This window comes from Neofelis nebulosa, chromosome 3 (genome assembly GCF_028018385.1).
Source record: "Neofelis nebulosa isolate mNeoNeb1 chromosome 3, mNeoNeb1.pri, whole genome shotgun sequence".
Taxonomy (NCBI): Eukaryota; Metazoa; Chordata; class Mammalia; order Carnivora; family Felidae; genus Neofelis; species Neofelis nebulosa.
This window is the reverse complement of record NC_080784.1, coordinates 200,632,625-200,659,191: the sequence shown is the minus strand read 5'-3', so window position 1 is coordinate 200,659,191 and position 26,567 is coordinate 200,632,625. Positions and strand designations below refer to the sequence as shown.

The 26,567-nt window shown below is 51.7% G+C and overlaps 1 protein-coding gene across 2 annotated transcripts in view; it reads right to left on the bottom strand.

The window, feature by feature from the left end:
* Positions 1-26,567, bottom strand: part of SLC2A9 (solute carrier family 2 member 9) — a 241,531-nt gene that overhangs the window by 9,048 nt on the left and 205,916 nt on the right. For both annotated transcript variants that reach the window (XM_058723094.1, XM_058723093.1), the window contains one exon: positions 13,287-13,414. In XM_058723094.1, coding sequence (XP_058579077.1) covers positions 13,287-13,414 — 128 coding nt within the window. The remainder of the gene's footprint in view (positions 1-13,286; positions 13,415-26,567) is intronic.

Below are 26,567 nucleotides of genomic sequence, written 5' to 3'. Positions count from 1 at the left end.
CCCACAGGCTGAGAGTGAGCCCCACGTGGGGGGTGGGGGTGGGATGATGACAGGATTCTCAGAGTTGTTTGCGGAGGAGAAGGTCAGGGTGAGTGGGTGTGGGCGGGGCCCCAGCAGCAGCTGTCCCACAACCGTAGCTCACGAGTCCTCATCCCAGCCAAAGGAGGTGACATCACCTCTGGCCAGGTACTGTGGGCACTTCCCTTGTGTGAGCTCACTCAGCCCTCCTGTGACCCACGGGGTCCATTCGTAGACGGGGAGGTCAGGGCGGGCCAGTGATCCCAGCCCCGGCGGCCCCCAGTGCCTGCTCTGAACCTCCACAGGCTCTGTGCTCCGTGGTGAATGAGAGTGAGGGATTTCCCATTTTAGAGATGGGGAAACTGAGGCTTGGAGCAGTCAAGGACCTAGCCCAGGGCCCCCCTGCTTAATGCGTGTGGCAGTGGAGTTTTGGGCCACGTCGCTGTCTGAGGCCGTGCTGGCTCTGATATTTGCTTTCTGGGGTAGCTCCTTGCAGGTTCCTGCTCGGCAGCTGGGATATATTTACCACTGACATGTTTTGGAAAACATGCAAAACTCAAGATGTCTTGAAAAACCGCACTTGGGGCTGGTATGAGCTGCACTGTGTCTACCGCCAGGATTCACAGAAGTCCTAACCCCCCGCACCTCAGAATGTGGCAGTTTGTGGAGATAGGGTCTTTAAAGAGGGGATCAAGGGGCGCCTGGGTGGCGCAGTCGGTTAAGCGTCCGACTTCAGCCAGGTCACGATCTCGCGGTCCGTGAGTTCGAGCCCCGCGTCAGGCTCTGGGCTGATGGCTCGGAGCCTGGAGCCTGTTTCCGATTCTGTGTCTCCCTCTCTCTCAGACCCTCCCCCGTTCATGCTCTGTCTCTCTCTGTCTCAAAAATAAATAAACGTTAAAAAAAAAAAAAAATAAAAATAAAAAAATAAAGAGGGGATCAAGCTATAGTGAAGTTGGATGGTGGGCCCTGACCCAATGTGCCGGGTGTCCTTAGAAGAGGAGACTGGAACAGACACACACACAGAGGGACGGCCACGTGAAGACACGAAGACAAGATGGCCGTCCACACACCAAGGAGAGAGGCCTCAGACGCCATCAACATTGCCAAGACCTTACCTTGGACTTCCAGCTTCCAGAACTGTCTGTTGTTTAAGCCCCTGACCCTGTCTGGTTGTGGCAGCCAGGCAGACCAAGACAGATATTCCTGTGGCTGCGATGGGTTTCCGGAAGGGTGGTGGGACAGAACTGGTCGTTTGTGGAGTCCGCAGCGGAGAAGGACCCACATGGGAGGGTTAGGGTGGTGGGGGGTGCGAACCTGAACGTGTAAGTCCTGCATTTGTCTAGTGTAGTCATCATGGCCAACAGCAGCCCCAGGGCCCAGCCTCTGCCCTGGCAAGCTCCTGTCCTCCTTGCCTTCCCTGTCCCGGGTCAGGGGGCCCACCTTTCACAGAATCTAAATGTGGTCACCTGGCCAGGGTCTCCATCAGGGTGACCACAAAGGCCGTTCACCTTGAGTCAATGCTCACACCTTGCACATTTCCTGAATGGTACCCCAAACCTAGAGACCCTGGAGACACCCTGGCTGGCAGGAGCTCTGCTTCCGGAGCATAAAGAGCATTAAAAATACCCACGGGCATAAGGAAATGCTCATAATATCATGGCATTTGAGAAAAGCAAAAGAACAAAAAATTGGTTCCAATTTTTATAAATATGAAAAATTACATATATTTGGAAGAAAGGAAGGAAACAGTGTCGTTAACCCATTAACATGCCTGGTTTCACCGCTTTACAGTTTCTACAGTGAGCCTGAATCATTTATAATTAGAATCCCCTCATAACTTTACAGGAAACAAGGAAGGAGGAGGAGGAGAAGGGAAGGAAGGGGCAAGGGGGAGGAGGAGGAATAAACAGAAGGAAAAGAAGGGGAGGAAGAGGAAAAGGAAGATGAACAACTCTGTCAGTGACTGTCCCCAACAGAGAACTAGCCCTTGTGTTCTGCCCTCTTAGAGGGACTCACTCAGTGGCCCTCAAACACTGGCTGAGTGAATGAACCCTACAAGGGCTGTGTTAGGAATCCTGAGAAGATGTACGTAAACCATCTGGTCTGGTGCTTGGCACAGAAAAAGCAGCAAGATGCCCAGTGAAATGTTGATACTATGGGAATAATTCATTAATTTGATGTGTTGCTACAGTGCCCCAAGGGGCAAGGCGAGGGGCTGATACGTCCTCAGCCTCTCTGCTGCCCTCCCTTGCCTGGTGGTGAGTTATAATTACTGTGTGTCAGCTTAATTACTAGTGATCCCCTCCTTTTCCTTCTGTCGCCCCTTCCAGCTCCACTCCACCCCCAGGAACAGGCTGAGTTCACACACTACTCTCCTGACCTACCCTTGCTGCTGGTCTGTGCAATGGTCCTCTCTTGTTTGTATTTGTTTCTTCCCTTCTTAGCCTCAGTGCTGCTCTCATTCCTCTGTCCTGCTGTGCCCTTCTCCCACCTCTGGACAAACTCCTGTGTGAGTGTTTGATAAATGTCCTTGAGCTCACCTGTCCTTCTCTACCCCCATCCTCTATCTTTCCATCAGTCTGTATGTCTATTGTCTATCGAGCTATCAATCTATCCCTCTTTAAAAACTTTTTTCAACAGTTATTCATTTTTGAGAGTGAGAGAGACAGAGTGTGAGCAGGGGGGAGGCAGAGAGAGAGGGAGACACGGAACCCGAAGCAGGCTCCAGATTCTTAGCTGCCAGCACAGAGCCCAACGTGGGGCTCGAAGTCACGGACCGCAAGATCATGACCTGAGCTGAAATCGGATGCTTAACCGACTGAGCCACCCAGGTGCCCCTCTATCAATCTATCTCTAATCTCTCTTTATCTTTGTGCAATTCGTAGCGTTGTTATATGTGTGTTTACGTAAATTTATGTAACTTACATAAATGGTATCTGGCTACAGCCTTCACTCTGCACTTGAGCTCCCTCAGCACCGGGTTTAGGTCTGTACACGCCGTGGATAAAGATCTAGCTCACTGCTTCTCACTGCAGTGGAAATGTCATGTGCCTCTGCTAGCCCTGTATTGACGCTTTCCCAGAGGACGGCGCCCAGGTTACTTGTAACTCCTCATCACCACGGACAGCGCTACAGTTACTGTTCTCGGGCATCTGCCCTACGGACCTTTGCAAAACTTTCCCTGGGATACATAATTAGGGGTGGAAATTGGGGTTAGCAACTGGTTCCACTGGTGCACGAGCATGTGCCCATCCCGTGATGTCTTTGCCAACACTTGGTAATTCTCCAGATTCGCAATTTTGATAATTGGACAACTACCCACGTTTCTCCTTCTGCGAACTGTCCTTCTCATTCTCTACTTACCTCCCCAGTGGGACTCCTGCCTTCACTGTTGACCTGCAGGACTTCCTTAGTATTCCAGCCATCAATCCCCTGACCGAGCTCTTCCTCACAGGGCTGACGTCCTTCCTTTTGTTATCACCAAATCCGTCCCCTTTCTCTGCATTGTTTGTGCTTTTAGGGGTCTTGTCCTTCCCTGTCTGGGTCTCACAGATACCTTCCTACTCTGTCTTCTGTTTCATTTTTCGTTTTACTTTCCACATTTGGCTCTTGAATCCATCTGGAGTCATTTTGCACATCTTCTCTATTTATTCCCTGCCTTCTCTCTCTTCTTTTTAAAATTTTTTTAAGTTTGAAAGTTCTTGCTTAACCAAAGGGTTCAACAGGTAAAATAAAAATATTTAGAAATTACTGATCTACAAAATACCCTCTCTATGAATAGGAAGGAAAGGAGGACTCGATATACTTTTAAGATTCTGCTGTGCTGAATTTCTGACTGTGAGGTTTGCACACAGCCACGGACATCCTTCCCGGGGCCAGACTGATGATTGACCAGGACTTCCACTAATTGGGATGACCAAGAATGGGAAAGAGCTGCACTGAACTGTGAGGGTCAGGCTTTAGGAGGAAAGAAGTTCTGGCTGTCACATGGCCCTTCTCCTCTGAATAAAGTCTTCATGGTCCCCTCCTGAGGAGGCCAACAGCCTTGTTTAAAGTGTAGAGATCTTCCAACAATGTGGGTGGAACTGGAGGGTATTATGCCAAGTGAAATCAGTCAGAGAAAGATAGATATCGTATGTTCTCACTCATATGTGGAAGTTGAGAAACTTAACAGAAGACCACGGGGGGAGGGCAAGAAAAAAGATACAGAGTTACAAACAAAGAGGAAGGCAAACCATAAGAGACTTTTAAATACAGAGAAAAAACTGAGGGTTGATGGGGGTGGGGAGCTGGGGGGGGCGGTGGGGAAAATGGGAGATGGGCATTGAGGAGGGCACTAGTTGGGATGAGCACTGGGGGTTTTATGTAAGGGACGAGTCTACTCCCGGAGCCAAGAACACACCATATACACTGTATGTTAGCTAACTTGACGATAAAGTATATTAAAAAAAAATTTTTTTTTAATTATTGGAGTAAAAGAAAATAAAAATAGATCGTAGAGATCTTTCTGGGACCAGTTCAGAGGCATCTGGGCTATGAGCACAACTCGGAAGGCTATGCTGCTAGTCGGCTGACACTGGCTGTCATTGCCGGGGATGAAAAACGAGGGTGTGTGAGCTACCCTGTCACCTGCTTAGCTGGCTGCCCAGTCAGGTGCTGCCTTGTGCGTGATCCCCTTCTCCCTCGGGGAAGTGGACCCACTCTCTTCCTGACTGATCCCTCCCCTGCCCATCGTCCCGGCCCAAGTGTGAGCACGGCTTCTCCTGCAGACGACAGGAAATCCCAGCCACCAGGCCTCCCTGCCTACAATATGCCCCCTCCAGTCCAGCCCCCACACAGCCAGAAGGGTCTTCACGAAACACAAATCCAACTGCTCATCCCACTGCTACCTTAGTATCCTTCAGTGTTTCCTCAGCACCTACATCAGGGGTTCTCACGCAGGGCTACGCATTAGGATCACGTAGGAAAATACTGATAATGCCACCCCCTCCCCCACCGACTCAGAATCTCAATGATCTTACAAATCAAATCATCATTTATCTTAAACTCCCCCCAGGTGAACCTCGTGTGATTCCAGGGCTGCGCACCTGTCATCTAGATGGTCAAGTGCAAATTCCCTAACAGACTGTTCAAGTCCAGTAGGGTCTAGTATATGATCGAGTCCATATATGAGCGTCCAGTCTGTCTCCTGTTCCTGGGCACTTCCAGGCTCTTTTGTAACCTGCCAGGAGCCCTGCCACCCCAGAACTGGCACCCCATGCTGCCTCCCGGGCATCTCAGGATGATCCTGTGCTCAGTCGGGCGGGGTGGGGGGGGCAGGAGGCAAGGACTCAGCACCACGCCTGGCTGGCTTCTGGGTAGCCCCCGATAAGTGACCAGGTTCTGCTTCCCAAACCCACCCCCACTTCCTGCGGTCAGCCGCACAATGGCCCCCAAAGATATCCAGGCCCCGATAACCTGGGAACGTTGTCTTACATGGCCAAAGGGAATTTGCAAATATGATTAAAATTCTGAGATGGGCAGATGATCCTGGATCATCTAGGTGGACCCCACCTGCAATCGCAGTGTCCTTTTAAGAGGGACGCAGAGGCAGGTATGACACGGAAGGTGAAGCCCAAGGGACCGCTGTAGCAAGATGCTCCCCTGCTGGCTTTGCAGGTGGATGAAGGGGCCGGGAGCCAAGGGATGCAGCTGAGAAAGGCAAGGCAGCATCTCAGGGGCCTCCGGATAGAGCGTGGCCCTGCCCACAGCTTCACATTAGCCCAGTGAAACTGATCTAGACTTCTGGCTTCCAGAACTGCAGAGAAGACACTTCTCTTGTTTTAAGCCTCCTCACCCCCCACTTGTGGTATTTGTTACAGCGGCCCTAAGAGACACATACACGCCTCATCCCTCAATTCTGGGGTTCCGTCTTGCTGTCTGCAGCCCCCTCGGGCCCCCTCGAGGCCCACCTCCTCAAACTCATTGGCCAGCCTGCCCCTGTCATCTCTGTCACGGCCTGTTCCTGCTGTGACCGATGAAGCCTAATGCCTTCTAAGAATCCCAGGATACAATCTCACAGTGGCCTAGTGAGCAGGTCCTGTGATTCCCCTCAATATGCACATGAGGAACAGAGGCCTGGAGAAACCCAGGAATCCGCCACAGGCCACACAGCTTATGGGGAGCAGAGTGGGGACTTCAGCCCAGGCCCTCTGACTATAAAAATCCTGAACCCTCGGCCGCAGTCTCCGTGTTTATCGAGTGCTACAAACAGAACTCCTAAAACGATCACTGTCCTCCCGGGCAGCAACAAAGGATGTATAACGTAACTGGCTTGGCCTCAGTCAGCACTGAAGAGGCACAGCCCTTGGCTGGGACTCTCGCTGGCGGGGAGCCCAGGACCATGTGGTGATGAGACAGGTCTGCCCTGCAGGCTGCACGGAACCTGGATGCGGGGAGAGCTGGATGCAGGATTTCTCTGGTCAGCAAGGGGAACGGGTGTGCTCACTCCAATCACTGGCTTCTCCCCAAGTCATTCTACACAAAATAATGCGCTTAAGGAATTTTATATGAACAGGGCCGTATTTAGAGCCCCTGGAAGCGTCATGTTCAAGGCTGGCCTAGCACCTCTCGCCCTCTGGATGGGAGAGGCCGGGCAAGATTTGTGACTCTCTTGGGGACGCTATACAGTGAAGTGGTTAAGGATGCACAACCCGGGAGCTGCTTCAATCCCACTTCTGCTGTTGGTGAGCTGGGCCACCCTGGCTAAGTGACTTAAACTTTCTGTGTACTGGTTTCTCATCTGTGAAATGGGGCCATAATGGCACTCGCCTCATGGAGCGCTTGTGGGATTGAGTGGTTTAGTGCAAGTGCCTGGAATAGAACCAGGTGCATGGTCATCGCTCAATCAATGCTGGCTATGTTGTCAGTCTTGGTGGTTTCCCACTGGATTAGTTTCCTCTGCCAGATGCAACAAATTACCAAAAGTTTGGTGGCTTAAAAGAACAGAAATGTGGGGGCGCCTGGGTGGCGCAGTCGGTTACGCGTCCGACTTCAGCCAGGTCACGATCTCGCGGTCCGTGAGTTCGAGCCCCGCGTCAGGCTCTGGGCTGATGGCTCGGAGCCTGGAGCCTGCTTCCGGCTCTGTGTCTCCCTCTCTCTCTGCCCCTCCCCCGTTCATGCTCTGTCTCTCTCTGTCCCCAAAATAAATAAAAAACGTTGAAAAAAAAAAAAAAAAAAAAAAAAAAAGAACAGAAATGTGTTCTCTCATAGTTCTGGAGGCCAGAAGCCCCAAATCAGTATCACTGGGCTGAAATCATTTCCTCTGGAGGCTCTCGGGGAGAATCCGCTCCCCGTCTCCCTCAGCTCCGGGAGCCGCTGGTGCTCCTTGCTTGTGGTCACATCACTCCAATCTGCCTCTGTGGTCACGTTTCGTTCGCTTCTTCTGTGTCGAATCTCCTTCTCAAAGGCACCCCTGAGATGCCGCTGGGCCCACCCCAGGATCATCTCCCTGTCTCAAGATCCGTAACTCACTCACTTCTAGGGAGACAGCTTTTCCATACAGGATAACATTACAGGTTCCAGGGAGTAGGATCTGGTGTCTTTGGGGGCTGTTACCCACCACACCTGTGTTTATAGCCCTAGCTCCCTTCTGATTCGCACCAGGGCCGGGCTGGAAACTGCCTGCCGAAACCAGGAGACTTTGGCTTGTGTCCCGAACCTGCCTGTTAACAGCTGAATGACCGAGGACAAACCACAGAGGTGGCCCAGCGCCAGCCTCTCCCCACGGGAGACGGCACTCCATAAGCTATACACGTGGGAGGGGTGAAGGGACAATCCCATGAGTATCCCCTCCCCTGCTTCTGCTTCCAGGGAACCCAGCCCATGGCAGTGTGGTATCTCGTGTTAGTCATACAGCAAACCTGTGGACTATCACAAATCTGAGACCTGAGGAGGGAGGGGATCTAGGGGATGGGCTGTTACGAGGGCTTGACACAGGGTCACGGCTTTAGGGTTCTTTGTGGCTTGACTACAAGGCACCTCCACTTCTGTCACCCCCACCACGTGAGCCAGGTCTGTGGCAGGTGAGTGGGAGTTCCCACGGCCGATGCCAGGGTGAGGGGGACGCTCGTTACTGATGGGTGGCCACCCCCAGCAAAGGCAACCCTGCTGCTCAAGGAAGAGGGGAGTCTATCCATCAAGGCTGGAGGCAGCAGTGTGGCGAGGCTAAGTCCACAGTTCTTATGCCAGACATACAGCTCAGCATTTAACCTGGAGTCAAGTCCTCATTTATATCTGGATCCCAAAGTTTGAACTTGGTATCTAGGGTCTCTTGTGCTCGGGGTCAAACATTCCTGCCCAGCCCTTCTCCAATAACACCCCTTCTATATCCCCCGATACCCCCCGCTTCAGCTCCTTAGGACCACTTGGTACCTCAGAACACAGGACTTGTTTCCACGGCTCTGAGCCTCGGCTCCTGCCGTGGACTCTGCCTGGAAGGCCCTTCTCCTCTGCCACCACGGATCTAACTGCCACTTACGCTCCAAAGCTGAGCTCATGCCCCTCCTGTGAGACGCCTCCCCGGGCAGACTCCTGCCGTGGGAATGACCGCCCCCCCCTCGTGAGAGCCGCTGCAAGTTTGTGCACTCTGTGGGCACGGGCTCCGCTCTGCCTGGTGGGACCACCCCCGGGGCCACATCTGCCTCCTCTCCCACAGCCGACAGCCACCCCAGCTTAGAGCCCCCAGTGGCCGTGCAGGTCTTATCAGTGTGTCCCCACACCCCACCAGTGCTTGGCATTGTTGTAGGTACTCGGCAAGGGTTTGAGAAATGAATGAGTGAGTGAATGAATGAGTGAATGAACATGTGCACTTTGAAATCTAAATGGTTTTTGGTGGGGTGACCCAGAGGGGCTAGACAGGGTTAGGTGTGAACGCTGGCCCTACTCTTTCGTAACAGTGTGATCATACACACCCAGTGTGTCTTGTGCCCTCGGGTGACACATGTCACCTCCCACTCGGCCGTCGTTTGGTCACGGCCAGGCCTTGTGCCATGCGTCTCGATACAACACAGCTTAGTGTCTGGCCTGCAGCCACTGGTCGCCTTGTTCTGGAAAGACACAGACGTCCACACACCCATGGACCCGCCATCTTGGCCAGTACAAGGGGATGATGGGGTCACTCTCCTCCAGGGACCCTGACAGCCCTGTTTCCAGACGGCTCCAAGTGAAGGTCTGGTGACTGCCTGGCAGAGATGTGGTAACGGCCCTGGCATGTTCACTGAGGGCTCCCTTCCTTCCCCGTCACCCCTCAATTCCTCCTTCACGCAGTCCCTGGTAGCTCACATAGCCCGTCAGCTTTTCACGACCCTGCCGCACTGACCCAGCGGGCTGCTGCAGAGATGGCTCTCCTCCTTGGCTCCCCCAGACTGCCTACCCATGTCCCTTGTGTGGCTGTGAACATTGCCAGGCAAGGTCAAGGTCAGGTGGTCTCTGATGTGGGAGCCACACATCTCTCCAGCTCTAGCCCCAAAATGCCAAAGGCAATGACAAGATCTGAGCCCAACACCTCTCAGGGAACGGGTCAGAGACCTGCCTGCTGGGTCCTCCCCAGCCACTCGTCTTTCTGTGAAGCCCCCTCCCCCCTCCCCAACTCCTTTTTGCCTTGCCCCAAACCCTGAAACCTCAGCCCATAAGGAACGGTGCCCGCAACTCTCCTGTGACTCCTGTGCCCTTGACACGTCTGAGAGGAGACTGCTGCTCTGGATATTCTAAGACAGACATGCAGACTTGTGTCATTTCTGCGGGCGGGGGGGGGGGGGGCCCTCAGCTCTGTGGGCGGGTGGCATCCTTCTTAGCCCTGAGTCCTTACCTGGGCCCTGGCCTTATGCCCCTGCTCTGGGCTGGGCTCTGAGTGGCCCTCGGGCTGACTTGCTCTGCGAAATGTGGCGCACGAGATCATACCGGTAGTGTGAACGGATGCATTTTTAATCACGGTGACAGCACGCTCGGGGACTCCTCCGGAGGAGGAGGGGATCCTCTAACCACTGAGAGTCCTGGCTTATTTTTCCCTCAGACGCTCTAGTCCATCACACAGGGTGACCCAGGATGAGCTGTGGCCCCAGAAACCTCTCAGGCTCCTGGGCGCCCAGCTGGAAGCAAGCCAGTTAGAACGAACGTGATCCCCTAAATTAGTGGTCAAGGCTATCAAAAACTGGGTTACGGTGAATGGAGTTTGACACACACCAAAGCCCTGTGGGTAGAGGAAGGGCACGTGGGCTGACATCCATGGGTGGGACCATGTTCTTCCTCCCATTGGTACGGGACCTTCAAGTGTCCTGAGCCTGCTGAGTCTGACTTTCCTCCTCCAAGGGTGGGCAACGGCCGTCATTATGGAAGGACTGATTTCTGGCTCTTCCCCTCTGGACACGAGGCACTTTGCATTTCCCCTGGGGCGAACCGTGTGACTGAGGCTTTCACTCAAGGGCATTTGCGTGGTGGCAGCCCGTGTCACTGCCGGGCGAGGCCTCAGCGGACAGGTGTGAGACCCGTCACCTGCAGGGGCTGTTGCTGCAGAGGGCAGAAGCCTGAGTCGGGAAGTTCTGGGGCAGGATCTCCAGTCCCCCCCGCTCCCCCAATGAACACCTAGCATGAACAAGACACGGTCCTGGGTGCTTTAAAGCCCCTGAGACTTGGGCACCGTTTCTTCCTGCAGCAAACCCAAACCATCCTGGCCGACATGTGGGGGCAATGAGACCTAGCGTGCCATGGCGTGACGGCGCGCGTGACCTGCTCTGTCGTGGTCGCTGTCCTCTCCTGCACCCCTTCCCTGACAAAAGTCACCCAGCTGAGTAGGCCGAACCAGCAGGTGCTTCAGGAACCCGGCACAAGCCTGGCCCGTACACACCGAGTCCCCCGCAGCGTCTCGAGGGACAGGCAGCACTATGTCTCTGCTGGGAAAAGCTGTGGACGGGTTATGATTCGCCAGACGAGTGACATGAAATAAAGGTCAGATGGATCCGATCAGCTGGAGACCCCTCTGAGGTGCGTGCCTGCGTGTGCACGTGTGTGCGTGTGCGCATGTGCATATTTAAACGTAAATTAACTCCTCGGGCCCAGCTCGAACGCACTTGTAGGAAGGAATCCCCTGCCGTATAACCAAGGGCTCCTTCGTCCCCTTGTCTCACAGGCGAGGATGAGGGACTGGGCTCAAGTCCTGCTCTGTCATTTCCCAGGGGAGGACCTTGGGGAGTGGCCGCATCTCCCCGAGCTCTGGTCCACTGGTCCGCACGAGGGAGACACGAAGGCACGACCTCCTGGCACTGACAGGGGTTGACTGGGGCCTGGCACCCAGCAAGTGCTCAGCAAACACCGGTGTTCCAGAAGCGCCTCTGTGCTGTTCGCTCACGAACCGTGGTGGGAAAATGAGGGGTCGTGTTTGGGGTTGGGGGGCTTTCACCGGCCTCAACCCCAAACTGCTCAGAAGGCAGTGGCCTACTTCCCAGGCACAGAAAGCTTAGGGGTGGGCCAGGTGAAGCCTCTAGAGTTCTCCACTTACATTGCAGGGGTGGTAGGGGGGTCCGTGTCGACAGAGAAGTGGTTTGAAGTTAATTTTCCCCACGATAATGAATATTTTACCGATCCCTGGCTCTGCTGGCTTTGACTCAAACAGGAAAAAGCCATTTCAGGTTCGAAGTCATTGAAAAGACAACTTGTTATGTTCTGGCCACTCCGAGAACGGGAGGAAATGGGCGTGGGGCCCAGGGTGTCCCCCACGTCATGCACGCTTCAGAGGCAGGGTGCCTGTACCTCAGATGCAGTTGGTGATGCTTTAAAAGTCACACGGCGGGTCAGCCTCTCACCCAGACTAGTGAATCGCAGGCAGAGAATGCCCACAAGTAAGAGGCCCCAGGACAGAGGGACCAGGTTGGGTGGTGACTGCAGGACCTCGGGCTGACTGCGTCTGTTCCCTGAGCCTCAGCCTGTCGGCAGTGAAGTGGATGACAGGAAACCCCAGCTCAGGGCTGTAGGAGTGGGCACAGAAGAAGCCGTGTGCAGGGGGCCTGTAACCACGGAAGCAGGTGTAACCATCATGCGGTCCTGTGGCCAGGCCTGTTGACCCGGGGCTCAGTCGAGCTGACAGCAGGGCCTCTGGGATGTGCTGGGCTTGGTGCTAGTCAATTAATAAGCAAAGTATTAACCCCAGGGGAGGGGGTGAGGGTTGAAATGGTCCCTGAGAATGGATGGTGGTTCTTCCTCAGGGACATCTGATGGATTCTCACCTTCACTGATGGTATCACTTCTGTCATGGGCAGCAGGGAGCCCTGGAGGCATTAGAGCAGAGGAGCTGGAGCCTCTTTGGCATGCAGCTGGGCCCCTGGCTCTGGGCAGAACACCTGTAAAGTCCTCGTCTTTTGTGCTCCTGCCCCCAGAGAACTCTCTGATCTCATTTCTTGCCTCTGCCATTATCGTTACTCACTCTGTTCCAGCTACACTGGCCTCTTTGCTGTTCCTTACACAGGCCAAGCATGGCCCTGCCTCAGGACCCTTGCACTTGCTGTTTCTCTGCCTAGACCTCTCCATTCCTGGGCTGCTTCACTTCACTCAGGTCTCTGCCCAGGTGTCACCTCCCTTGAGGTGTCGCCTCTAAAATACAAGGTGTCACTGTCACATGTAAAATAGCACATCTGTTTCTGCTGCTTCCCTTTCTGGCTCCAGGACCAACAAGCACAAGTTTCTGTGCCCACTCTATCCCCATCGCCTGAAACAGTGCCTGGTACAGAGTAGGGACTCAATAAATACGTGCTGAATAAACGAGCGAGTTGACCTACACAGAAAGAACTTGTATCCATTTCCCGAGTTAGCATTTCCCTGTCCGTCACGGTCACCCTTGGGACGGTGACCCCGTCAGCTTGGTTACGATGCCAATGAGGATGTCAGACGCATGGCACGTTGCAGCGTGCACTGTCACTGTTACCCGGACCTCGTCTAGCACCGTGACAAGCACATGCACAAAGGCAGGTCTGGGATTCTACCCTAGGCTTCCCTGCAGACCCTCAGCGACGGGAAGCCCACTCCCTCTGAGGCAGCCCTTGGCATCCTGGGCAGCTCCTGGAAGGTGCAGGAAGGAGAAAGCGAATTAAGGGTTTGAGCCAAGGCGCATTTCTGCCGTCCTTAGGCCAAGAGCGTGAGTTTCCCAGCTGTGACGGACCCGGCCTCTGCTCTGTGGATCAGCCCTCAGGGTACCGAGTCAGAGGGCATCCCATGGGCAACAGACCCCTCGGCGGTCATACCTGAATGAACGGGAAGAGGAGCCCCACGGCGAAGTTGGAGAGCCAGTTGACAGTGCCCGCGATGATGAAAGCAGCCGGCCGCTGGGGCTGCTGGAAGAACTCGCCGGTCAGGATGAACGGGATGCCCCCTGTGGTGGCAGAGCAAGGGCACACGATTAATCACCACGACAAGGTGACAAGGTGATAAGGTCGTGCTGCCGGCCTCCATCTCCATATGGCAGGGCGGCACCCTTTCTGGAAGAGCCATAAGAGCCGGCCCTGCCCGGGTGAGGGACAGCTTCGGGAATGCGTGCTGGAGTCAGCCCCTAACTCCTCAAAGTGTACGAACCGCCTCTCTGACCTGGCGCATCCCAGTGAGAGGCGACTGATCCTGTTGGCTCTCCCAACGCCTTCTGAATCAAGCTGTAACCCACCACAAAATGACTACAATAGATGCCAACTTGATTTCCAAGGCAAGTGACATTCACTGGCATATTGTGTCAGGCAGGTCCTGGCTCCCATATTCCCTGGGAGAGAAACCTGAAGCCCAGAGAGCTTACTTGACTTACTCAAGGTCACCCAGCTCCAGTGTAGCAGGGCCAGAACTGAGGCTTGGGACTCGACCTCCACAGGTCGGCACTGCCCCCGTTGATCCTTGCCTGACGGGGTGGAAACCCTCACTCAACCGGCGAGCCATTCGTCTTCCTGATCTCCCCTGTGACTGGATGGTGGTGGGTCCCAGTCCCAGAGTCGCCCCGGCAGCGGGACGCCACTCAGCAGAAACATCACTGGCATTGACGGAGGACTTTATCTTGAGGACTATAATGCGCAGTTGCACGACGTTTGTCACCCCTCACCTTCTGGATGCCTGGAGCTCCCCACAGGGGCTTGCACCCATTTCCAAATGTCCTCGGGGTGCCACACGTAGCTGAGAATCCCCAAGGTCTGCACCGTACTCTCCCTGAACTCGGTGAGATCCAGGATTGGGCCCTGTGCCCAGACCCAGGACCTGGGGCTCAGCATGGCCACTGGGGTCCTGTTTGCACCACCCCGCAAATGCAATCCCCACTGTGCACATCAGATCTACATGCCGGCATTGTACAGACAAGGGTAGTGGAAGGGGAATGCCAGACTCTAGGAAGACACTTAAGGGTTCCATGGTTGTTGACCGTGCTGGGGCTGGTCCTACAGTGGTGGACGACAGGAGCAATGTCCTGCCCCCTTGGGATTCATTCCCTCTTCTGGAAGGGGGGAGAAATGACTTGTCTATGAAAAAGAAGTGAACGAATGAATAAGTAATTACAACATGCGCTAAGCATGGAGGGAACACACTCAGCACTGGAGGGAGCCGGTGTTCATAGTGGTCAAGGAGGGCTCTCTGGGAGGTGATGGGTCAGATGTGACTTGAAGGAGGAGACACAGCTTGCTAAGATCTGGGGAAGACTGCCAGGCAGAGGGACGGGAGGGTGAAAGGGATTGGGTCAAGGTCTAGAGCAGAGGCCACTCTTGAGCGAGGGGAGAGAGGAATGGTATTAAGCGGGAAAGGGAAGCAGGACCAATTAAGCAGCCTCTTGTAGATCAAGGAGAGGGTCTGCTACTGAAGAAAAACAATGTGGGGTTTTGAGTAGGGGCTGATGTGATCCGCCTGCATTTTGTAGGGACCACAGCTGTTTAGAGAGGGCACCGGAGGGTGGAGTAGTGGCTGCAGGAGGCTGCTGGCCAGGGCAGGAGGAGGCCATGGTTGTCTAGAGGGCTTGCATGGTGCCAGTGGGGATGGAAGGAAGGGGCAGAATTCAGAGACTCCACCCCATGGAGGCCAAGCTTTCACTGTGAGCGTTACAGACAACATATACTGATCAAGTTCAACCAAGAAACCCAAGGTCACAGGGGTCACAGGACGACTCAAGCCTGTCCCTTCAGAGTGTTCACTGTTATAACCCCTCTATTCTGCCAGCAAGCCTTGGCCTCCAAGCACATCAAAATGACTCAGAATGGACCAGCCCCTCATCCCCCATTAGACTATGAGCCCTCCAGGGCAGACAGTGTCCCCATCTGCCTGGCATCTTGGGCAGAGAGTAGATATGTGATCGATATTTACATACTGGTATTAGATACTCAAAATTTGATTTTGAAAAGATCTGATATATTGTTTACTACGAAGAAAGGAGACTTTCCATATCTTAAAGGTATCTATCAAAATGTGCAAGAACAACCGTGACGCATTGAAACGTGCGAAAACCAGCCTTTAGGTCTTCGCAAGCACGATATTGCCTTGTTGAGAGTCTGTCGCACACCCGTTGTTCCCGCAGCTACCACCGCTGTGAGCCGTGCAGCACACCCTCGGGGTCAGTTCACAGCTACCGTGAAGCCTGGACAGGGCTGAAGGCTGGTGTGCCACCTGCCCGGACTTCCCTGGGTGTGGTTTGGAAGCACCTGTCGGTAGCTCCATTAACATTCCTTATCCTGGTACATCAGCTTACGGTGGAGCAGAGAATGTGGATACACCTGCCTCCCCGCATGTCTCTGATGTCTCTGTGTCTCTTTAGGGCTGGGCCACGACTTGTTTGCTGGTGGTGGCCCTCGCTCCTGGCACAGCACTTAGGATACGGATACTAGGGACTCAGTAAACGTCTGCAGGACCCACAAGGAATGAGTAAGACACTGTGAGGTTCACAGCACATCTACATTGGGTCTCCTCTCTCCTCCCTTCAGGCCACCTCTGAGGGCAAATACAAGACACAATAAGAATTCTGTACAGCCTGTTTTGCTGATTGGTTTTCATTTCCATGATCCCCCTTGAACCTAACAACCAGGTGGTAAAGCACAGTGGGCTAGGGCTTGGCCCCTGGTGTCAGTAAGGACAGGTTTAAATGCAGCTCTACCGCATCTCTTTAGAATTAAGGCTTCTCTCCTGCACAGTGATGACAGCAGGAACTTACCACGGGGGTATTTGTGAGGATTAAATGACCAGCAAGCACTTAGTATTACGTAGGGCACATGAGAGGCACTCGGTAAGTGTTAGCTTCTATAATTAACATGGTAAGTGTTAGCTTTTTCTTCTTATTATAGAAAGAATTATTTCCCTTCATTTTGTCATGAGCTAGCTGACGTTCAGAAGACGCGAGTGACAGGCCCAAGGACTCTTAGCCAAGAGTGACGATGACAAAATGAAGATGCTGGTGGTGATGATTATAAAAAGGACAATGGTGCTGCTGTGGCTGCTGCTGGGGGTGACAGTAAGTGGCACATATTGTAAAAAGCACTTGACATACGTTATTTCATTTAATTGCCACTAGTACGTGGCAGCTGTTACTACCATTTTTCCCACTTAATGTACAAAGAAACAGAGGCATAAGAAAGTTAACCGATTCCCTCAAATCATACCACCAGTGGGACTCGAACTCAAGGCTGGGTAACTGCCAGTGTGAGTCTTAATGACTCCATTGTGACGCAAGCAAGACTAAAGACGTTTACAATTTTTAAAGTATGGGAAAGGAACTGAAGAGTATTCATGGTTTTATCTGAGTGCCCTACCAACTTCTGGAATTCATTTCTCTCTTTTGTCTGAAGGCAATGTTAGCCTGGTTCCCTAAGAGCCTCTCACTGTTTCTTTAAATCCAAAGTAAAGTGAGAAAGAATGGGGTGTGATATGGAAAGAGTGGATTTCTGGTAGGTCCTTTATTTTTCTGTTGTTTTTCAAAATGAAAATTGTGTTGCTATATTTTTCTGATTATCATGAGTAATATGTACCCATTTTTAACAATTAAAGAAAGCATACAATGTAGAAAAGCATGAAAGGAAACAAAAGTCATCCCTAGACCTTCCATCCAGAGATGATATCCACTTGTGTTTGGGTATTTGGCACAGACAGTGGATGTTGCTACAGAGAAGCCTAGAGCTAGTCCAATACTTATCCTTTAGGCAATTGGCTTTCTCCTGAAGAAATCCTTTCTTATGCTTCTAGTTATTAACTGAACAGTTTACTAACTGTGATGTGTCTGGGGTTGGTCTCCCCATAGCAGTCTTTCTTAGAACACAGTGACTCCGTCTCAACTACAGATCCACTCTTCATTTACTTCCTATCTTAGATTTGAAAGCCTCTTCTGTTCTACCTGTTGGACTCTACTCCACAGACAGTGATTATCTGTATGCTGGATTAATTTTCTCCCTCTTCCATGTCTGTTGTCTCCTGAATGACTTTATTATCTTGTGTCTAAACAGATTTTGCATGCTTCAGGCAATCTCTCCCTTGTCTCTCTTCTTCATCTCTTCTCTTTTCTTCCTTCTTCTGGTCCCATGTTGGTGCATTCCCTGTGCCACTGTCTTTTGTCCTGCCATAGTAGAATGAATTGTTCCATCCAGATTGCCATCTGCCCTGATCAACACCTTTTCTGATCTTCTTCCACGATGTCTTTTCTTTCAAATCACAATTGGGGGTGTGAGTCCTGTCTTTTAGTAACTTTTCCATAAATGGAGGCCAACATTAGGGCTGGGGAGCAGAGCAAACTTGGGAGCATCTGGGCTCTGCTCTGGCCTCTGAGATTTTAAGTGACACGCACCAGAATCCATTCCAGGAGGCCAGGGGTACACCCAGCTTTTGTGGGCTTCAACTGGTCTCCTCAAATTAGAATAGTCTTGAAAAATGAGAAGTCTTTTGGGGAGGACTGCTGCGGGGGGGAAAGAATCTTCCCCAGGACTGCTGACTCATCTCCTCACTCTAGTTCCCCCACCAATCAGGGATGTTAGTGAGAGTTCTTAGGGGGTATTGAATCCCCTTCCCTGGTCAGTGCTGTTGCGGAAGGGTGGAGACAGAATGTCCTATGCTAGAATATCCTTCCCTGGCTGCCAATTTTCACAGCGTATGGTATATTTCCTTCTTGGCTTGCTGCTGGCCATATTTTTTTTTTCCGTATCAAAGTTGAGGTTTTTTTTTTTTTTTTTAACAACTTTTTTAAAGCTCATTTTGTTAGGTATTTGTGGGAGGAAGATCTGTCAGAAGGCTGTACATGACCATATTTACCTAAAATCCCTTGGTAACTCGTTTTGTAAAGTTAAGGTATTGGTGTTTCTTGTGGTAGGTGTGCGGTTGGCACTCATTTTAAAATAATGTGCTTCAGAATTAAAGGGCAGTTGGAAACAATCCCTTCTGGCACAGGGTTTTGACAAGGGGGTGACTTCTTCCAAAATCTCTGGTCGGGGCCCTTTACTTTGTGGATCTTGTTGTTTACAAAAAGATTTTAGATGCCATATCTCACTGGATCTTTCTTCACAACCCAACTACGAGTTGTGAATTACCGCTGCAGATTAGGAAACTGAGGCTCTAGAAGACGAAGGGCTAATGGTCCCACTCGTAAATGAAAGATGTGGAGACCGCTTTTAGGTAACAGGCTTGAGCAATGGCCCCCAATGACCCCCTGGGCTGAATGCAAACAGGTGAATTAAGTGACCCACTCTCAACCAGCCATAAGCCCCAACTGACCATCGGGCTACTTGTAACCGGGCACAGTTACCGAAAAAGGAAAATTCCATATGTTCTCATACCTCCTCACTCCCTCCAATACTATAGCCCTTCGTCACCCCTCATGCCAGACAGTTTCTCCTTTGCTGTCCTGCTCACTGCCCCCCTTGCAGTGACTGTATTCGAGAAACTTCTATGTCCTTTGTTCTGCTTTGGGTGAATTCTTTCACTTCCTCCTGCTGCCGGCCTCCACCTGACTGGGCCACTCCAATCACCCCTGATTGCACCCACAAAAGAGGATGCAAAGTTGGATTTTCGGACTCAAAATCCTGCCTTCTTTTGACTGCACCTCTCAGCTCAAACGGATAAAAGGTGACAGTGGATTCATGCTGCTGTTTCCACTCTGTATCCAGCGTGCCTCGCACGGAGTTCTCTTCACGTCACAGGACCCATACCTACTGCCTAGGAGTATGGTGCAGCTTAAACTTCGTAAATTGTGTTTACGTCTCTTGGCCGACATTCCTTGTTATCTTATTTGGTTCCTACTTGTTATTTTATCTGGCTATGCTATTCTGGATTCGCCGGAAGCAGACCCTGACATGGGTTTTGTGTGTGAGTTGTTTCTAGAAAATGCCGGTAAGGGTGTGGGTAACTGAAGGAAGTGTATAGAGGGTGTGTTATCAGCAAGTCACCTCTGTGGGCCACCAGAACTTAATCGAGTTGGGGCCTCTCGGGAAACTGTGTGGAAAACACATCTCGGAATGAAGACAGCAACAGTCCCTACCTCTTGGCATTGTTTTGAGGACCAAATGGAACGTGCTTAGCAATGTGTGCCTGCAGTATTCCAGAAGACTGCTCTATCATTTCTGCTTGTGGCTTCCCCCCACGCAGCCATTAGTCCCTTCCCCCTCCTCTTCTATTTTCTAGCTCTTGCCAGGCACCTGGGTAAAATGTCAAATTTTATTTCATTTTTGTATAAAAGAAAGAAAGGGCAACTGTCCAAACTATTCTATAATTCATATTATTACATTCTTTGAATGGAGCCACTATCATCAACTTGAAAAGCCCTTTAATAAGGGCTTTTAAATCTCCTTAATAGTCTCCACAGGTGTGCCCCATGCCACTTAATCCTTTAAACACATTTTCTCCTTAAGTAGGAGTTTTAAAAATACCTTTAAAGTTTTTTTAACTTAAGGAGAGCCTGGGTGGCTCAGTCGGCTAAGCATCCAACTTCGGCTCAGGTCACGATCTCACGGTTCGTGAGTTTGAGCCCCGCATCAGGCCCTCTGCTGTCAGCACGGAGCCTGCTTCGGATCCTGTGTGCCCCCCTCTCTCTTCCCCTCCCCCACTTGTGCTCTCTGACTCTCTCAAAATAAACAAACTTTAAGAACAAATTTTTTTTAATTTAATATAATTTTGAAAATTCTTCATGGATATTTTGCTGTGCTTATTTCATTAGACTTTACCTTTTTTGTCTGCTCATCTGTCCATTTTCATCCAACATTTGCATTCTAAGTCCTGTGCTGGGCATTTTTAGGATCTACTAATCTATGTGATGGGTCCACATAACTACGTTAGGAGGGGGGTATTCTAATACCCATTTGAAAGATGAGGAAATCGAGGCACAGAGCAGCAAAATGGCTTGCTGAAGGCCACACAAGCTGTCACCAAGAGCTTCTGATTCAGATAAAAGATCCTCCCCCCTGCCCATTCTCTAGGAGACACTGGAGAGAGGGCAAAGGCACTATTTCCCAAACAGCTTTGTTTTGTGACAAAAATCAGGCCATCAGCCATCAGCACACCTGCAGCTTGCAGGGAGCTGGCACCAGCATGCCCTTGGTGCAGGAAGGGGGGCAGCGCGAGGGGGGGGGCTGTCTGCTCGGGAAGCCCCTCGCCTTGTAGGGTGCCTGTTCCGCCAAACGGGGAGAAGGCAGGTCTGTCCCCTCAGAGGGGGTGTCCACCTCTTCAGGCATGTGCTTCCCAGGTAGGGAAGGACGGGACATGTGGCAGGTGCAGCCCAGGAATCCCCGGCAGAGGCTCGTCCCATCCTGACTCTCAGTGGGCACTTCTGGCTCCACGGCCAATAAGGCTTTGGTCCTACTGCAAGCCTCGGTGTCCCCACCTGTAATCTGGGCACTTGATGAGCTCTTCAGAATCTCAGTAAAGCCACCTGTGGCACGTGCTTGGCACACGGTCCGTTATCACCTTGATGAGGCAGCCACCCTGGTGGCCAGGGGCACTGGCTTTGGAGTCAGATAAACAGCTTCACTTACACCCTGTGTGACCACAGACAAGTCGTATCGATGGCTCTCAATTTTCTCATCTATAAAATGAGGACAGTTCCTACCTCTTAGCATTGTTTTGGGGGTCAAATGAGAGTGCTTCAGCACTGTGTGCAACACGTTGCAAAGGCTGCCCCATAACAACTGGTACAGATATCCTTCTTCCCACGACGCAATCACTTAAATGCTTGTTGAGTATCGGCCACGTGCCAGGCACGGTGCTCGGACATCGGTGGTGAGCAAGGAGCAGGCTCAGCTTCTCCCAGGGCTTCTAGCATCTGGGAATCCACTGAGACAAAATAGCCAGACCGACCACAAGATTAACTTTCTCCTGGCCCCCATCTCTCCCGGGCAATTACAGCAATGGCGAGAGTTAATGGATCAAGAACTTCCTACGTGCCAGGTTCTTGAAAAGTCTGCCCTCTGCAGGACGGAGGCATCGCTAAGATCCCTTAGAAGGGATCCCTTAGAAGGAAGACAGCATCAGACATTGTTGGTCTTGGATAAAAAAGAACTACAAGTGGGGGCGCCCGGGGGGCTCAGTCGGTTGAGCGTCCGACTTTGGCTCAGGTCATGACCTTGCGGTCTGTGAGTTCGAGCCCCGCGTCAGGCTCTGTGCTGACGGCTCGCAGCCTGGAGCCTGCTTCGGAGTCTGTGTCTCCCTCTCTCTCTGCCCCTCCCCCACTCACGCTCTGTCTCTCCTTCAAAAATAAATAAACATTAAGAAAATTTTTGAAAAAAAAAAAAAAGAATTACAAGTCATCAGGAGTCATTGCTCTGAACCAAAGGAGCAAAAGCCATTCCTTTTGTATCCAGAGATGCTGCAAAGTCAGGCTTCCACTGTCCAGCCCCATCCCTGCCTTCCACGTGGGGAGACTGAGGCCGGAGACGGGAAGTGAGACTCCCTGTCTCAGACTTTCCAACTACCTGTTTGCTGTGTGCACGTCCTTCATGGCAATTTCTAGCTCCTGCCATGCTCAGATTGTGCCCACTGCTGGAAATGCCCCTGGCAGTGGAGGGACTTCGGGGCACCCAGGATATATGGGCAATTTACTCAGCACAGGCTTGGCCCTCAGTATGGGATATGTAAGCAATGGCACCTGTCTTGCCTCCCTCCCAGCCTAACTACCTGCCCAGGCAGGTAACCAGCAAAGGTCCTGACCAAGGCTGTGGTCTCGCCCACATGAAGCATGTCTTCTAAAGAAATTAAAGGGAGGCTGCTCTAGGAGGGGGAAGGAGACTCGAGTGTGTGTCTAGTTACAGAGAAGGAGGAGGTCCCTTTGCCACCACCCGTGACTTCCATGGATGGTATCCTTCGTGATCTTTTGACTTCTTTATGCTTTTGCTTATCATGCTCTTCGGAGGTAGGCTGCGTGTTTCTTTTGCTCACTGGTGCTTTCCCCATAGCAAATTGTATCCCTTAATAGATGTTTGTTGAATGGGTGAGTGGATGAATAAATAGGAAATAATGGCCATTAAGCAAGTCTTTCAAGGGAGAGTGGAAATTCATGATGTGGTCAAGGAACCGGTGGGGTGCAGAGCACAAGAGTGGTTTAGAGGGTGCCTGTTTGGAGACTGCAGAAGCATCCCTGGCACAGGACTATACAGAGCTGGGTGGACCCCAGGTGTCTGCAGGAGGTTTTAGCAGGAGGCAGGCAGATCAGACTGCTCTGGAAAGTGGTCCCTGATGCAGAGTGGAGCTGGGGTTGCAGAGGGAGAGTGCAGGTAGACAGGGACGCTGGTTAGGAGACGACTGCTCAGAATGTGAGAAAACATTGGGAAAATGTTTGTGATAAAGGCCTTGGTGCCTCTCAGTCTCATTAACAGCCACCCTCTGTGATTCTATCTTGCATTTGCATGAGATCAATCATGCGACTTCGTTAAATTCATTCCCGAACACTCTGCTCCGCTGAAACATAAATTGAGTCCCCTCTTGACTTCCAATTAGCATGCTTTGACAAAGACTTTATTCTAGTAGAATTTCTTTAATCTGGACTTTTAAGTCAAATTCTCAGGTTTGAACATCCACGTGGGAGTTTCCGGGGGAGAGGATGTTTTTGAAGAGTCTTGGGAGCAAATGGGCCATGTAACGCCAAACTGACTCTGCTAATTCTAATTAAAAATGAGGCGCTGCCACATCCTAATAGGCGAGGACAGCTGACAAGCAGGTCAGAAAACACAAGTAAAGTCTATCAGGATAAGCCCACGTTGAGGGGTTCTGGAGGGTAGGTTAACCACACCCTGATGGTCTGTTACTCAGTGTGGTCAGGAGTCTACGTTCCAATGAAGACAGAGGTCAGAGGGCTTGGTGGTACGTTCTTCCAGGCACGCCTTCCCGTTCTTCCTCGTTTGCGTGGGCACTAGGGGGGTGTCGAAACAGACAAGCGTGGGGGCCTGGATAAGGGGTGCTGCAGGTATAAGGCAGCCTGGAATAAGGTCCAGGACCCTGGGGACACCTGTAACTGGAGACCAGCACACCCTCGGCCTGGGTATTGGTTTTCCCAGCTGCAGAATGGATTGGTTTGTTCATTCTTACAGTGGACACAAGTTACTGAGTTCCTGCTGTAAGCTGGGGCCGTGCTGGGTACCGGGTCTACAGCCCTGAAGGAGCCACGGCGCCTGGGCTACACAGATCTAAAATCCTGTGGGTGCATGGTGTTTTCTGGCTCAAGACCCTAGAATGCCCAAACAGATGCTTTCTGCATCTCAGTGCTGGCCCCCCTCCCCCGCCTGCCCGCATCACCAGCCAGGGGCTTTGTCTGCCTTTCCATGAGCTGAGCCCAAGGGCTGGAGAGTTAACACCTCTTCCTTCCCCAGGACTGACTGAAGGGACTCTCTGTAAATACTTCTTTGGGGTCGGGGTGACTCGGGGGCGTCTAATGGGTAGGAGGTGGTCTTTATGGGCAGCTCAGTATGCTAGCGGTGCTGAGATCAAGAGAGAAAGAGAAGAAGGTTTCCAACAACTTTTGCTACATGCTGTGAATTTAAACTGCTTCTTTTTGGACATGGGGCTGGGACTGACACCTCTAGGAATGTGACTGTGGGCTGGGCTATGGCGGGTGGGGTGGCTGGCTGGGCATTTTCAGGCTTATCATGAATTCTCCTTTGCCTTTTCCTGGATCGTCCTTCTAGAAGTCCCCGAGGACGTACTGTCATGCCCACTTTACTGACAGGTGGGGAGAACACATGATTTGCTTTTCAAACCCAGACATTTTCAGAGTCCGTGGGTGCCACTGAGAATCACCTCAGACATCAGGTATAATCTGAACCGACTACTGATGAGAGAATGGGGGCTCAAGGTAAAAACTCTCAGCTAAGGTCCCACAGCTGGTAAGGCAGTGGCAGAAGGTGGGATTCGAACCCAGATCTACTGGACTTTCCATGAAATCGTCAGGCAAGGCAAACATCTTAAATGACATCACAGCCACCTGTGCTGAGCATGAACAGTGTGACTGTCTATGCAGTTACGGTGAGTAATTCTAATGTGCCTAAGACTCTTTCTAGGTAGGTAACATTATTCCCAATTTACAGACGAGGAAACTGAGACATGGAAAGGTGAGGTGACTGCCCAAGTCATTCACCTGATACACAGCAGACAGGATTTGACGCCTGGTCTTCCAGCCATGCCAGCTCTGAGGCTGAGTAAGGGAGAGCAGAGAAGGAAGCCCACATTCAGATGATGAAAACAGGGGACCCAGACAACGGAACATGTGACATGCGGCCAAGTTTACAGACTATGCGCGTGCAACCTCATTGGGCCCTGCAGCTTTTTCTGACTTTTCTTGGGAGTCTCTCTGAGCAGTGCGGGGAGCTTATCTTTCTTTCCCAGGTGCCTTCCTCAGCTCCGCACTCAGCTCAGCTCAGCTCCTGAGGCCGTGGCAGGCGCTCAGGCTGAGCTAAAAGCTCCCAGGGACCCAGTGGCCCCAGCCACATTTCCTGGAGCCTGGCTCCGCTCAGCCCGGCTCCTGAGGGTTACCTGCCTGCGAGCCGAGCCAGACTGCAACTCCCGCTGGCCCTTTTCCACAGCCTGGGTTCCTCCCTCCACCTCAAGTGCCAGCCTTTTTGAGAAAAGGCCAAAGCCGCTGAGACAGAGGAGAAGCAGGAGAGGGCCTGCAGCTGTCCACGAGGCTGGCCTGACCCTGGTGGTCTCCTCCATGGGGAGCCTCCTTCCTCCTCCTCCCACCCCTGTCTGCCCGGAACACTCCTTCTTACCTTTTCAGCTTCACTGCTTGTCACTACCTGCCTCCTGCCTGCCAGGCTGCTGGCACCTTCTTCTCTGCGCCCACGGGCCCTGCACACCGAGAGATGCCCCTGTCAAGAGGCCCAGACAAGGTGCTTGGGGAGGGTGTGTGCAGTGAAGGGGGATCATGCGTGAACTATCACGTGAACAATTGAAGGGGAGAATCTAGAAACGAGTATGTGACGGAGCTAACAGACAAAGAACTAAAACTCGGTGTTTCAGGGGCAGGACTGGCTTAGAACCTGCCTCTTGAGGAATCATGTTGTCCCTTCTTGGGCCATGCCTTTCCATGAAATCCTGTCAATAAGCTTCCTTGTATCCCTCAAGTGACAGGGAGCTCACTCCTTTGAGAAGTAAAGCGCTTGAATCTGAGTCTGACCCCAGCTGGGACCTCACAGAGAAGTGAGGTTCCCTTTTCTGGAGCTTCTCTGAGGCTGGCAGGTGCACCACGGAAACTCCAAGCATACCAAAGCTTCCAAGATCTATGTGGGAGACCTGAAACCATGCAATTCCTAGAGCAGAACACAGGCGGTAATTTCTCTGACATCGGCTATAGAAACATTTTTCCAGTTATGTGTCTTCTGGCAACGGAAACAAAAGCAAAATTAAACTATTGGGACTACACCAACAAAACAAAACAAAACAAAACAAAACACTGCTTTTATACAGTGGAGGAAACCACCAACAAAACCAAAAGGCAATTTACTGAATGGGAGAACATATTTGCAATGATGTATCTGATAAGGAGTTAATATCCAAAATATAGCAATGACCTATACAATTCAACACCAAAAAAAAGCAATCTAATTTAAAAATGGGCAAAAGACATGAACAGACATTTCTCTGAGAAAGACCTACAGATGGCCAACAGACACATGAAAAGATGCTTAGCATCACTCATCATCAAGGAAATGCAAATCAAAACCACAATGAGAGACCGCCTTGCACCTGTCAGATTGACTCGTATCAAGAAGACAAGAAATGACAAGTGTTGGTGAGGATGTGGAGAAAAAGGAACCCTTGTGCACTGTTGGTGATGTGAATTGGTCCAGCCACTGTGGAAAACAATATGGAGGATCCTCAAAAAATTAAAAAGAGAACTACCATATGACCTGGTAACTGCACTACTGGCCACTTACCCAAAGAAAACAAGACACTAATTAGGGGCGCCTGGGTGGCTCAGTCGGTTAAGCATCCAACTTCGGCTCAGGTCATGATCTCACAGCTCGTGGGTTCAAGCCCCACATCAGGCTCTGTGCTGACAGCTCAGAGCCTGGAGCCTGCTTCGGATTCTGTGTCTCCCCCCCTCCCCCTGCCTCTCC